The 13968-nt window shown below is 47.7% G+C and overlaps 3 protein-coding genes across 3 annotated transcripts; 2 read left to right on the plus strand and 1 right to left on the minus strand.

Moving 5' to 3' along the window:
• Positions 1-108: 108 nt before the first annotated feature.
• N7478_011502 (Arf family guanine nucleotide exchange factor SEC7) lies at positions 109-6109 on the plus strand (the record flags this gene model as incomplete). The annotated part of the gene is made up of 3 exons (XM_056927716.1): positions 109-4243; positions 4301-4667; positions 4726-6109. 3 exons carry the CDS (start codon positions 109-111, stop codon positions 6107-6109), a joined length of 5886 nt encoding a protein of 1961 aa, XP_056774764.1.
• A 292-nt stretch (positions 6110-6401) lies between these two features.
• On the minus strand, positions 6402-7278 carry N7478_011503 (bifunctional precorrin-2 dehydrogenase/sirohydrochlorin ferrochelatase MET8; the record flags this gene model as incomplete). The annotated part of the gene is made up of 2 exons (XM_056927717.1): positions 6402-7013; positions 7120-7278. The coding sequence occupies 2 exons, from the start codon at positions 7276-7278 to the stop codon at positions 6402-6404; spliced, it is 771 nt and encodes a 256-aa protein (XP_056774765.1).
• Positions 7279-7386: 108 nt separating this feature from the next.
• N7478_011504 (ribose phosphate diphosphokinase subunit PRS1) lies at positions 7387-9129 on the plus strand (the record flags this gene model as incomplete). The annotated part of the gene is made up of 5 exons (XM_056927718.1): positions 7387-7645; positions 7718-7727; positions 7783-7903; positions 7990-9032; positions 9099-9129. 5 exons carry the CDS (start codon positions 7387-7389, stop codon positions 9127-9129), a joined length of 1464 nt encoding a protein of 487 aa, XP_056774766.1.
• Between the last annotated feature and the right edge of the window lie 4839 nt (positions 9130-13968).

Genomic DNA, 13968 nt, shown 5'->3' on the forward strand with positions numbered 1-13968 from the left:
ATATGCTTGTTGAATATCGTCCCGTTCCTCTATTCTCTCTAGTGAACGTTTCCCCCCGTTCGATGTGCTTGATCTAATTCAATCGCTCCGTCTGGAGTCTCCTTGACAATGGCGGACGTCGACTCTGGCTCTGAGCCAAACCATCAACCCGCATCTGACTCCGAAAAGCCTCCCGTGGATACTACCAATGAAGCTCTCCCGTCTTTGACATTGAACGAGCCGAACCTATCCGAAACGGCAGAATGGCAAGAATTGAGGAAGGAGGAAGAGGAAGAAACTCAACAACAAGAGGAAGGACCCCAAAATGAAGACCAGGAAGAAGGAAAGCCTGAGGTTCCGCCGAAGGATAATGTGGAGGAGGACAACAATAACACCGCAGAGGCCGATCCACCCACCCTCGAAGACGCACCCCCCGAAATTTATGAAACTCAACCCAGTGAGGACAATCCGCCGGAATCAAGAGTGCGCTCAGACTCTCGGTCCACCACTGCCACCTTTGCGACAGCACGCGGCGGTCCTGTCAGCTCAACCGTGTTCATTGTGACGGCACTCGATGCCATTGCTGCCTCGCGGGAAGCTCGGAGGAGCAAAGAACTCGAGGACTCCGTCCAGGTGGCTCTGAGCAATATAAAGTCGGATCGCATTGATCCAGAACTTATATTCCGCCCACTTCACTTGGCAAGCAAGAGCTTGAGTGTGCCCCTGCAGGTAACAGCGCTGGACTGCATTGGAAAGCTCATCTCCTACTCCTACTTCGCATTCCCTTCCGCCGAATCCCAGAATGAAGCCACTCCCGAACGAACCCCTTTGATCGAAAGGGCTATCGATGCAATCTGCGATTGTTTCGAGAATGAAGCCACACCCAATGAGATCCAGCAACAGATCATCAAATCCTTGCTAGCTGCTGTCTTGAATGATAAGATCGTGGTTCATGGAGCTGGTCTCCTCAAAGCCGTTCGTCAGATATACAATATCTTCATATATTCCAAATCTAGTCAGAACCAGCAGATTGCGCAAGGCTCCCTTACACAGATGGTGAGCACCGTGTTTGACCGAGTACGGGTACGACTAGATCTAAAGGAGCTTCGAACTCGCGAAATCGACCGTTCAGGAGCCACTCTGGATGCGTCAGCTAGTGATCAAGGCCAACTTTCCGAGGTGGCTTCGGTCTCCGTGGCAGACCAGCAAGATCAGCTAGATCAACCCGACCAGTCTGATCAACCTGTTACAAAGGAGCCGACTGCCGAGAAACTTACTTTACAAAGCTTCGAGTCGCCTAAGGAGGTATCAGATGTCAATGATAATGCACCCACTACGGTCACTCGTGCCAGAATTGCACGCGCTTCCTCGACGCGATCTCTCACCGGCATCCCTGAGGATAAAGAAGATGAAAACACCGCTGAAGATGAGGTCGACGAGGTCTATGTCAAGGATACCTTTTTGGTAGTCCGGGCTCTGTGTAAACTCAGCCACAAACCACTAGGTCATGACCAACAGCAGGATCTCAAGTCCCAAAATATGCGGTCGAAACTGCTTTCGCTGCACCTCATTCACTATCTCATCAACAACCATACCAATACTTTCACATCCCCTCTTGCCGCCATAAAAAACAGCTCCACTAGTCCCGACGCCATGACACTTCTTCAAGCCATCAGACCGCATCTCTGTCTGAGCCTGAGCCGAAATGGTTCCAGCTCGGTTCCCCATGTCTTCAAAGTGTGCTGTGAGATATTCTGGCTGATGCTCACGCACATGAGAGTAATGATGAAGAAGGAGCTTGAGGTTTTCATGAAAGAGATCTATTTGGCCATCCTTGAAAAGCGTGCTGCACCCTCTTTCCAAAAGCAGTATTTCATGGAGATTCTCGAGAGATTGGGTAGTGATCCTCGGGCTTTGGTCGAGATCTATCTCAACTACGATTGTGACCGTACGGCATTGGAAAATATTTTCCAAAACGTGATCGAACAATTATCGCGGTATGCGAGTGTGCCAGTCGTCACCAGCATTTCTCAACAGAATCAATTTCAAGAAAGCCATACTAAAATGACCGGAGCTGGAGCTGAGTGGCATCAACGCGGTACTCTTCCTCCCTCCCTCACTAGTGCCAACATCACTCCTCCCCCGCAGCCTGCTGTGCCACACTTGCCGTCGGAGTATATTTTGAAGCGACAGGCTCTCGAGTCTCTCGTGGAAATCTTGCGGTCTCTTGACAGCTGGGGCGCACAGCGCCCAGAGGATCAGCAAACTCAAGCTTCTTCTGTTCCCTCCAAGTCAATTGATCACTCTCGCGAGTCGCTGGATACAAGCGTTCTTGCATCGCCGCGTCCTGATGCAGTTGAGGGAGTCACAACTGGCAGGTCCACGCCTGTGCCGGACGATGACCCTAACCAAATCGAAAAGGTCAAGCAGCGAAAAATCGCTCTGATGAACGGCGTCCAGCAATTCAACTTCAAGGCCAAGCGTGGTATCAAATTTTTCTTGCAAGAAGGATTTATTCGCTCTAATTCCCCTGAGGATATTGCGAGCTTTTTACTACGGAACGACCGCCTAGACAAGGCTATGCTGGGTGAATACCTGGGTGAGGGTGATGCTGAGAATATTGAGATCATGCATCACTTTGTTGATCAGATGGACTTTGTCAAGCGACGGTTTGTCGACGCCTTGCGGTCTTTCTTGCAGCATTTCCGTCTGCCTGGAGAAGCCCAAAAGATTGATCGATTTATGTTGAAGTTTGCGGAACGTTATACAACTCAAAACCCTAATGCTTTCGCCAATGCCGATACCGCCTACGTGCTGGCCTATTCGGTCATCTTGCTCAACACTGATCTACACAGTGCCAAGATGAAGGGTCGTCGCATGAACAAGGAGGAATTCATCAAGAACAATCGTGGTATCAATGACAACCAAGATCTGCCGGCTGAGTACCTATTAGCCATTTACGATGAAATTGCGAGTAATGAAATTGTCCTGGACACTGAGCGAGAACATGCTGCGGGGATTGGAATTCAAACTGCTGCCCCAACTGGCCTAGCGACCCGAGCAGGGCAAGTCTTTGCAACAGTTGGTCGAGACATCCAAGGAGAGAAGTACGCGCAGGCATCCGAAGAGATGGCTAACAAGACCGAGCAATTATACCGATCTCTCATCCGGGCTCAGCGTAAAACCGCAGTCCGCGATGCACTTTCGCGCTTCATTCCTGCTACCTCCGGTCGACATGTCGGATCGATGTTGAATGTCACATGGATGTCCTTTTTGTCTGGATTATCAGCGCCAATGCAAGATACTTCAAGCCTTGCGACCATCCGGCTTTGCATGGAGGGACTAAAACTCTCCATTCGCATTAGCTGCGCCTTCGATCTGGAAACACCCCGTGTCGCCTTTGTAACGGCCCTGGCCAAATTCACTAACCTCGGTAATGTAAAGGAAATGATGCCCAAGAACTTTGAAGCACTTAAAGCACTCCTTGATGTTGCTACTACTGAAGGCAATCAACTTCGCACCTCATGGCGTGAGATTTTGACCTGTGTCAGCCAGCTTGATCGACTACAATTGTTGAGTGATGGTGTAGACGAAGGTTCATTGCCCGATGTATCTCGAGCACCGACAATGTCAGCAGACTCCCCTCGCAAGTCTATGCAAAGCACTCGCAGCAAGCGTACGCGCTCGGTCAATGGTCCTACGGCATTCCGTATGGAGATTGCTATGGAGAGTCGATCAGCAGATATGGTTCGCAGTGTGGACCGCATTTTCACCAACACTGCCAATCTCTCGCACGAAGCTATCATAGACTTTGTGCGCGCATTGAGCGAAGTTAGCTGGCAAGAAATCCAGTCTTCCGGTCATAGCGATTCCCCAAGAACATACAGCCTTCAGAAGCTGGTCGAGATCAGTTACTACAACATGACTCGGGTCAGGATTGAGTGGTCAAAGATTTGGGAGGTCTTGGGTCAACACTTCAACCAGGTTGGTTGTCACACCAACACTACCGTTGTGTTCTTCGCTTTAGATTCTCTTCGGCAGCTTTCTATGCGTTTCATGGAGATTGGCGAGCTTCCTGGTTTCAAGTTTCAAAAGGACTTCCTCAAGCCCTTTGAGCATGTCATGGCGAACAGTACTACTGCCTCTGTCAAGGATATGATTCTCCGTTGCCTGATTCAAATGATCCAGGCCCGTGGTGACAATATTCGATCTGGATGGAAGACTATGTTCGGTGTGTTCACAGTTGCTGCTCGGGAGCCTTACGGTAAGTTACATTTCCTCCAACTGTCCCTTTCGGTACAAAGCTAACATGTACCAACAGAGGGCATTGTCAATATGGCATTCGACCATGTAAATCAAATCTATAATACTCGTTTTGGTGTTGTCATCACCCAGGGCGCCTTTGCAGACCTCATTGTTTGTCTGACAGAGTTTTCCAAAAACTCCCGGTTCCAGAAGAAGTCCCTGCAGGCGATTGAGCTTCTTAAATCAACGGTCACTAAGATGCTACGCACTCCAGAGTGCCCGCTCTCCCATCGTGGAGGGCCAGCGCCCAACTTCCAAGAGGAGGGAACTAACCTTGCCAAGCAACTTACTCGCCAGTCACAAGAGGAGCAATTCTGGTATCCCATTCTGATTGCATTCCAAGATGTGCTAATGACTGGTGATGACCTCGAGGTCCGATCTCGGTATGCTTATCTGCACTCACGTCTTTAATCTTCGCATAACAGCTAACAAATTCCCAAGCGCACTTACATATCTCTTCGAAACCTTGGTTCGACATGGCGGTGACTTCCCCCGAGACTTCTGGGATGTCCTTTGGCGTCAATTGCTTTGTCCCATCTTTGTAGTCCTGCAGTCCAAGTCCGAAATGTCCAAAGTTCCCAACCATGAGGATCTTTCTGTCTGGCTCTCAACTACCATGATTCAAGCTCTGCGGAACATGATTACCCTCTTCACTCACTACTTCGATGCACTCGAATACATGCTGGGTCGCTTCCTAGAGCTGTTGACCCTGTGCATATGCCAGGAAAATGATACTATTGCACGCATTGGCAGTAATTGCTTGCAGCAGCTCATTCTCCAAAACGTCACTAAATTCCGACAGGAACACTGGACCCAGATTGTTGGTGCGTTTGTGGAGCTCTTCAGCAAGACCACCGCATATGAGCTGTTCACTGCGGCAGCCTCGATGACCAAAATGACAGAAACAGCTACCAATGGCGATGTTCTCGCTGGTGAGGCTGCAGTCTTGCCGGAATCAGACCCATTGAGTGGCGATCTACCTGACACTCTCCAGCCCAATGGATCTCAAAGCACATCTTCGCTTCAGGATGGTGGCGATCCACCAGCCCAGAGTGAGGCGCGTGCCGAGCTCGAGGATTACCGACCCCAGGTGGATTCTCAACAACAGCCAGCTGCTGTCACCGTGGCCCGCCGTAGATTTTTCAATCGCATCATCACTAACTGTGTTCTGCAATTGCTGATGATAGAAACGGTCCATGAGCTTTTCTCCAATGACAATGTTTATGCTGAAATTCCTAGTCATGAGCTTCTGCGACTTATGGGCTTGTTGAAAAAGAGCTACCAGTTCGCCAAGAAGTTTAATGAGGACAAGAAATTGCGCATGCAACTCTGGCAACAGGGTTTTATGAAGCAGCCCCCGAACTTGCTGAAGCAGGAGAGCGGTAGCGCGGCGACATATGTCCACATCCTCTTCCGGATGTACCATGATCAGCGGGAAGAGAGGAAGAGCAGTCGTGCCGAGACTGAAGCCGCACTGATTCCACTTTGCGCGGATATCATTCGCAGCTTTGTCCGTCTTGAGGAGGATACCCAGCACCGCAACATCGTGGCCTGGCGACCAGTTGTTGTGGATGTCATCGATGGATATAACAGCTTCCCCCAGGAAGGCTTCGATAAAAATATTGAAACTTTCTACCCCTTGGGAGTTGAGCTTCTGAGCCGTGATCTCAACCCGGAGATTCGCGTCTCACTACAGGCCCTCCTGCGTCGCATCGGCGAGGTCCGACTGGGCATAGCTCCGCCTAACCCATTAGACGCCCCGATCAGCCCGCGCAGCTCCGTGTCTCAACGGACATCCCGTCAGAATAGCACAACAGCTGAATGATGGTTTTGGATTCTTCGGAGATGTGCTCACCCAGCTTCTGTGGTTTTATGGGTGGCTCATGGCGTTTCTACTTCCTTACTTGTCTGTCTAGCCTGTCTCATCCAATTTTTGTCGTATCTCGTTACTTGTTGCCTACGGGCTTAACAGTTTTCCCCAATTTTTCTAGAGGTGCATAGCTGTATTGTATAAGATAAAATTTACTTTCTTCTTTTGAACTCATTCAGTTGTCATAATTTCTTTCTAAATTTTAGGTACACACATACATGTAGGCATCGTGTTCAAGTTCCAATATTCATGATTTTCGCACCTCTTGAAGTGCTGGCACTTTATTCGGCTGGTAATGCGAAAGTAATCCATCCATGTCCTCTTCAGTCATTTGCACCAAGTCGTCCAAGCTCCATGACTCACAAACCGCAGACATCCATTTCATTCTCTTGGGCCCTTCCTCCTGGTTGGGTGCTACCTCTCGTAACTTCTTTCGCAGCTTTCCCACGTTCTGAATTGCAGCTCCCATATTAGATGGTAAAGCCTGTGCGATCCTCTTGCGCACGATACTGGCCAGTTTTGGACCATTGCCATTTGTGCTGACCATAATCTGGAGCGGACCATCGCGGTGCATACTACCAAAGTAGAAGTCACACTCGGGAGGAACATCTGCGATATTGGCCGGGATCTTCTTCTCCTTGCAAAGCTTCCAGACCTGTGTAGAGGCCTCTGGGTCGTCAATCGCGCATAGTACCATGTCGGCATCATCAAGGTCCGAGGGCTCGAAGTTCCGATCAACGTGGGTCACTTGCTTTTCGGCCACTCGGTATGCTACTTCCTCGTTTAGGCCTGAGGCAGGAGAAACAACGGTAACACGGGCGTCGGCATTGAGGGCGTGTACAATGCGCCCGGCGGCGACCTAAAGAAAGGGTATATGTGAGTTACCATGTCGAGCTATATATCTTCGGAGCTGACTCCGGAGGTGGGTATCTAGGTACGTAGCTCGGAGGGGTTTGAAAACTCACTTCACCACCTCCCACTACTAACACATGCTTGTCTTTGATCTGCCAGGCGAGAATCAATGAGCCTCCACCTTGAATCTCGGGAAATTTCGACATGTTTGAACGCGGAACAGAAACTAAGTTCGCATGTTGCAGCTGCACATCAGAGTTGACGTGGGGCATACGGAGAGCCGCACAGACCTCTCGTGCAGGTCGCTAGTTTTTTTTTCTCCGTCGCTTTTTCGTCTTCCTCTTCTTTCTTTCTTTCTTCCTTCCTCATTCCCATCCGCCATGCGGGGTGTGCAAATATTTTCAGGCAATTCCCATCCGGGTCTTGCAGATACTATCTGTGAGCGGTTGGGTACTTCACCTGCCAAAGCAGATCTTGGTAAATTCGCCAATGGTGAGACCAGTGTCAACATCGGCACCTCGGTACGGAACCAGGATGTCTACATTATTCAGAGTGGCAGTAGTAAGATCAATGACAGCGTTATGGAGCTTCTGATCATGATATCCGCCTGCAAGGGCGGATCTTCCAAGTCGATTACCGGTATGTCGTGATCTCACCAGGAGAGGAAGAGGAGCTCAAGCTTAAGCATCATGTACTGACAATTCTTTCAAGCGGTCATGCCGTATGCTGCCCGTCTTGTTTGAATCAATGACAGAGGATGCTGACGCGCAGACGAGGTACTTTCCCTACTCGCGCCAATCTAAGAAGAAGAGCCACCGTGGCGCTATTACGGCCCGCATGCTCGCCAATCTACTTTCCATCGCCGGCGTCGACCATGTTATCACCATGGATCTACATGTACGTATGATCCTTAAGCGTTTTTTTTGTTGATCCCCAGGAGAGGGTGAACTTATCGTGGGCTCGATGTTGATCGACATCAATAGGCATCTCAGATGCAAGGCTTCTTCGGCAAACCCGTCGATAACCTCTTCGCCGAACCGTTTATTGCCCGCTGGATCAGGATGAACGTGGATGGCTGGAAAGATGCGGTCGTGGTTAGCAAGAATGCTGGTGGCACTAAGCGGGTCACCTCGCTGGCCGATACCTTGAAATTAAATTTCGGTATTGTGACTACCGACCGGCGACGGCCGAAGGTTCCGATGACCATGTCTGATAGCACTGTCTTTTTCGATGCTATGGATGAGGAACGACTACCTAAGGACCAACAGCCCTTTGAGCTTCACTTACATAGTTCTAATCCCCCACCGCCCATCCCCGAGGAGCCGGAAACTGCTAACGCAGCGGCTGCTTTATTGCGACCCGAAACTCCTCCGGCTGCTCGCCGGCCGTCGGAGTTGGAGGCTGCTTATGAGTACACTGATCATAGAGTGCGGGACGTGGTGACCGGCCGTCTGGTACAGGGTCAATTAGTGGATGATGATTATCACCCTGATTCTGGCTCACAGTCTGACAGCACCACACCCGGTGCTGGTGGTAGTAGCAGCAAGTCCGCTGAGAACACGGAAGCTGTCCCTGACCACATGTTTAACTCCATGATCTCCAATGCGTCCTCAGTACCCCCAGACCACGCTTTGGGAGGTTCCTTCGACGCTGTTGAGTCCGATGATGAGGCTAGTGTCGCTGGTCGCTACGAAGATGAAAAGACCATCACTTTGGTCGGTGAAGTGCGCGATCGGCCAGTGTTCATTGTCGATGACATGATTGACAAGAGCGGGTCTTGGATCGCGGCAGCCGAGACAGTTGTCAAGCGTGGTGGCGCTCGCAAGGTGTATTGCATTGCCACCCATGGACTGTTTGGGGCCGATTCGCTCGATCAGTTAGAAGAATGTCCCTCCATCGACCACATTGTCGTGACCAACACCTTCCCGATCTCGCCGTCAATGCTCAAGCGGTCAAAGAAGTTGATCGTCATTGACGTCTCGACACTCCTTGCTGAAAGCATTCGGCGGCATCACTACGGTGAAAGGTAAGCTTACTTGAAGTCCTCTGATTCGCCCCGAGCACATCCTAATCCTGTTTTTTTTCTTTTTAGTGTTTCGGCCCTTTTCCATCTTAATGACTGATGATCACATACCCTCGAAATGGCAGTGACGAAGAAATCCCAAAAAGAAAGGAAAAGAAATTCTGACAATATTCTTAAAGCGGCGTTTGATACTGATATGCAGGCGATCTCTGCGCTCCATGATCCATGATTCATGATTTCATGGCAATGATACCTATTTTTAACCAGAATGATACAAAAAAAAGAACGCTTTTTTTGCGAAGCCCGTCTCCCCGTCGGTCAACCCGTAGTCTGTTTATTTGTTTGTTTGTGTATCTTTTTTTTTCTTTTTCTTGTCTTTTATCTATCTTGTTACATGATCACCCAGCGATGCAGTCCACTTGTGGGTACTGCAGGGATATCTCGTCATCCACGAGGTGTTCTTAACGGAGCGTTGGCAGAGGAAAACATTTGGGACATGGCTTCTTGTACTTTTTCTTTTTTTTCTCTTCGGAGAGGGAAAAGGAACTATGAGGAGCAGGACCCACCGAGGATCGAAGGCGCCGGTTTCGAGGTTGTTGATCAACTGTGCCATCTCGCAGTGCAATCTGCACCTTGGCAGTGGAACCGGCGCTAGAGAACAACCTCAAACATATCAAAGTAGAACTTGAAGTTCTTGCACGGAGAAAACATAGTTGTAGTAGTCAATATATGAATTTGTTGGTGATCCGCAGTCATTATCGTCATTCTCTATATCCGCAACTGGTTTTGTGTACACCGTCTTTTTGAAGTCATTCGATTGACATCATTTTCTATCCATTTTACCTATCGAGATCAACCTGCAAATCGCCGTATCTTCGCTTCCCGTCAATTTCTTCCCGTATTTCAACTTTTTCCCGTGAAGAGCTTCGGCTGCGGCCTGGTTGCGATCGAGTCTAGAACTGGGTCGAAAGTATTCTTCAAGGGTAGGAACAGTATTAGATTGACAGGTCGGAATAAGAACATGAAGACAATAGAATCTACAGGTCATGAGGTCAGATTCCCGTTTCGAAGATCCGGTCTTTGGTTCCATGATGTCGGCGGGTTTCAAATTGTACGGCTGAGTTCTCCCTGACAGGTGCCTAGCCGGGACGGATCGCAGGAATGAAATCATACCGTATAATTAATATTAATATATATATATATATAATAAAAGGTACTTGGTACTTGGTACTTTTCGTACGACTTCTCTACTGCAATTGCCCCATTTAGCATCTGCAGAAAGGCTAGACTTATGAAGGAGGGTAACGATGGAGAACCCCCGGGTCTATACGGGCCTATGTATACTAGAGCTGAAACCAACAGGATGATCACCAATGAGAATACGAAGAAGCACTATGGAGTCATCAATTGATTGACATTTGGCTAGTCTAGAAGGTCCGAATATCGCCGTGGCTTGTTTGGGGGGCTGTGAATGGGGTTTCTCCACGCCCAAATAACAACAAAATGCAACGAAACAATTCTATTTGTTTGAAAAAGATGATTAGTCTCCTTTGGGTACACAATGCATATGGAGCATCGCAGTAGGAATAAACAATTGGCCCATGCAAGCGATGGGAGGGTCACAACCAGACTACTGCCCGGGGAGGTACTTCCGCGCCGATCTTCATTCGAGGATGCTGGGACTCGTCACTCGTAAAGATCATTTGAATTTCATTTCCATTGGTCCCTGAGACCATGTGGAGAAGTCAAAAAGAGCCGTGTGGTCCGTGTGGTCCAAGCGTAGTCTAAGCTAGAAATGGGTATTTTATGGCAGATGTATCACTTTTTTGCAGAGAGGAAAACAAACTATAATTAGAAACATTCAAGGACAATCACCACAATCACAGGATAGTCAGTTCCAAAAGTACTAGTACAGTACCCAAGAAAAAAGGCCCGGTCAAAATGATCGGACCCAAGCCGGGTTGCTGGGATGCACAAACCCGCAAGATCCACGATCGGCAGCTCTGTAGAGCTATTGAGCAATTGGATATGCCAGTCTTGTCGATCCTTTTCTCCATCTAGAACCGGCTGGTCGGGTTCGCGGCTCGAGGTTTAGTTTTCTGCTGGGACTGACACAGCGAGGGGTTAAAGAAGGGAGAAATGTTTAAAAAAACAATAATAATAAATAATAATAATAATAATAATAATAGAAATATGGGAAATTGAAAGGGTTTTTCTTGTACTGTACTTAGATTTACAATCATCATGTATTTATTTGCGTCTGTTTCCAAGTTGGTGTATGTAGGATGAAGGTACTTTGTTACTAGACCCACAGGTTCTTTTGGCAACACAAACTTGATAATCACGGAATATTAAATAAATCAAATATTATAAAGTAAATACTAATTCGAAATCCGAAATTCTATTTCAAATTAAATGTCTCTCCCGGATCGCCCCCTACCAATTGCAACCCCCCGATGCATACAGATCGCGATCGCGCGTCCTCTGGAGGGGATCTGGGATCTGCCGGCTTTTCGCGTAAATTCTCATGCAAGATGATGTTTCAAGGTTCGGTGCCTCAGTAGATCTAGTTCTGTTCTTTTACACCTCCCTTCTTTTACATCTCCCCATCCACCTTCTCCACCCCCTACTCTATCTGGCCTATTCCAAACCCTGGAGATTCGGCATTCAACTCGGAAAGGCGCGTGATCGGTTCTTTGCAGACCATCGGCTTCTTTGGTCCTCGACTGGTTAAACCTGGCATCTTTGGCCCGCTGAACGAAAACAAAATAATTTTATTTATTTTTAAAGAAAAAAAAGGGAAAAAGGAAAAGGTGATAGAGGTGTCCTTTCAACCAAACATCCCAATCAAAAAAAAAAGCTATATAATGGCCCTAGGTCCAGTAGTTCTAGAGCTCTATCCAATCCATTCTTTGGCTTGACTATCCTCTACTTCAACTGGTGCCTTCAAGTTCAACGAACTACGAAACTCAATTCACTTCCTATACTTCTCGACAATCTGAACCTCCATTTACCTGTCCTTGGAACAAATATCCGGTGATCGACGCTTCCAGTCTCTCGGGCCCTGGACTTTTTCCCTAGTTTGGTGCGTGACAGAGTCTCGGGTCCGTTTGATATAGCTTAAGTCATCTAACATCCTCCAGCATCAATTTGAACCCTCCAACTTCAAATCTTTCAAGTGATACTAGTATCAACACATCTGATCAACATGGCAAACCAGTGCTCCGGTCATACCTTTGTCATTGTTCAGGCTACCAATGGCAATATCTTGACCTGGCGTTGCTCGGATTGCAACTCGGGCCCCTTTGTTGCTATCTGGCGATGCAAAATCTGTGGCCACTGTCGCTGCAATGCCTGCCACAACGCCAAGGGTTAAAGAATTTGAACTCGAAAATACCTACGTATGTTTCAACCTTGGATCAAGTTCCAAGTTTCTGCCTTTCCCTCATTCTTCCCCTCCAGCAATTCTAGAATTGTACAGATTATCTCATATGCACCCTTGATATCAACTGTGATTCGTCCGCTGACTATTTCCATCTCCAGCCTCTTGCATATCTTGACCGGGGTATCCTGTCAAGATAACTTCGCCTTTGACTTTTTTTTTTTTCATTTCACTGCGCTTCAAGCTTCTTTGTAACTTTGCTTCCCATGGCTGCGTTTGGCGACATGCGAGATTCTGTGCATTTGATGGGTCCTCTAAAAAGTCATCTTTCAAAAAGTTTGGGTGCATCGGATGGAGTTTACTTTCTCTTTTTCTTCTTTTTCGCTTCTCTTATTTTTCTTGTTTGTGTCCTTTACAGAAAAAAAGCTTTAGATCATGGTTTTCGGTGTCTGTTTGTGGACGAGTCATATGGAGTCCTTTTTTTATTAATATTCTGATCGCTTTCAATGTTTCTTTACACCTGTTCTTTATCGGACTTCATAATTTCAAAATAAAACGGGAATTTGGGAATTAATTATCGATGATCTTTATCTTTTCAGTTCACCGTATTTTCTGTGCATGAGCGCGAATCCCAATTCAAATCCTATCCTTTTTATTAGTATAGACGCTTATCCGCTCGAAGCGAACAATAATTACCGATCATGGAACCATTCCTATTGCATAGGGTAATCCTTGTATATCGCAGCTGAACTTAAATGTCATTGCGTGGGATCGAATCTAGACATCAGAATAGAGAATAATCCCACCATTGACCCGATCTGGTCATTGTACTTCTACATGTGCATAGGTACTTTTTACACCTTACATCGATATTTAACAATTTTGGTATTCGCACAGGGTCTCTCCTTGTAAAGTACCTCACTACAGAGTATATGTATAGGTACATTAATGTATATGAAACTTCTCTCACTTCACATAATGTTACCCATGCTCCTCCTGCATAGTATTTCGCCCTTGTACGACAACATTCAAGATTACTCCAACTGTAGTCATGGCTTCCAGAATAAGAATAAGAATCCACGACATGAATGAGCAACACCGAGTCAATCCTTGGTTGAACTGACCGACATGCTCGATCCTTTTCATCCAAGTCTCGTATTCCCATTGGGCACCCTAGGCCCGGGTCGAGAGGCGCCAAGCGAACCGGAGGCTAAAGTGGATCCACACCAATGCACGCTGATGGAGAAGGAATCCGGCAAGACAGAGAAAGTAGTGGCTGCGATAAACGAGTAATAATCGACAGATCCCATAAGCAATAATACGGATAAAGTTGCCGCTTGAAATGGAAATGAGAGGCGCACTATACTTCTCGCTTAGAGTCACGGTCCGAAGACGAGAAAGAATCAATTGCATTAAGGATTTCCAGGGGCTTGGGTCCGCTAACTCTATTGGGGATCCACATTGGATTTCCTCTCTACGCAAGGACCAGATGGTGGCATACGGAAAGATGGCCGTGGAATTTGTGGAGGTCTGTGGGTCTGGCAAAAGTACCATGCA

Source organism: Penicillium angulare (assembly GCF_028827245.1).
Source record: "Penicillium angulare strain IBT 27051 chromosome Unknown utg000008l_segment0_segment0, whole genome shotgun sequence".
Classification (NCBI taxonomy): Eukaryota; Fungi; Ascomycota; class Eurotiomycetes; order Eurotiales; family Aspergillaceae; genus Penicillium; species Penicillium angulare.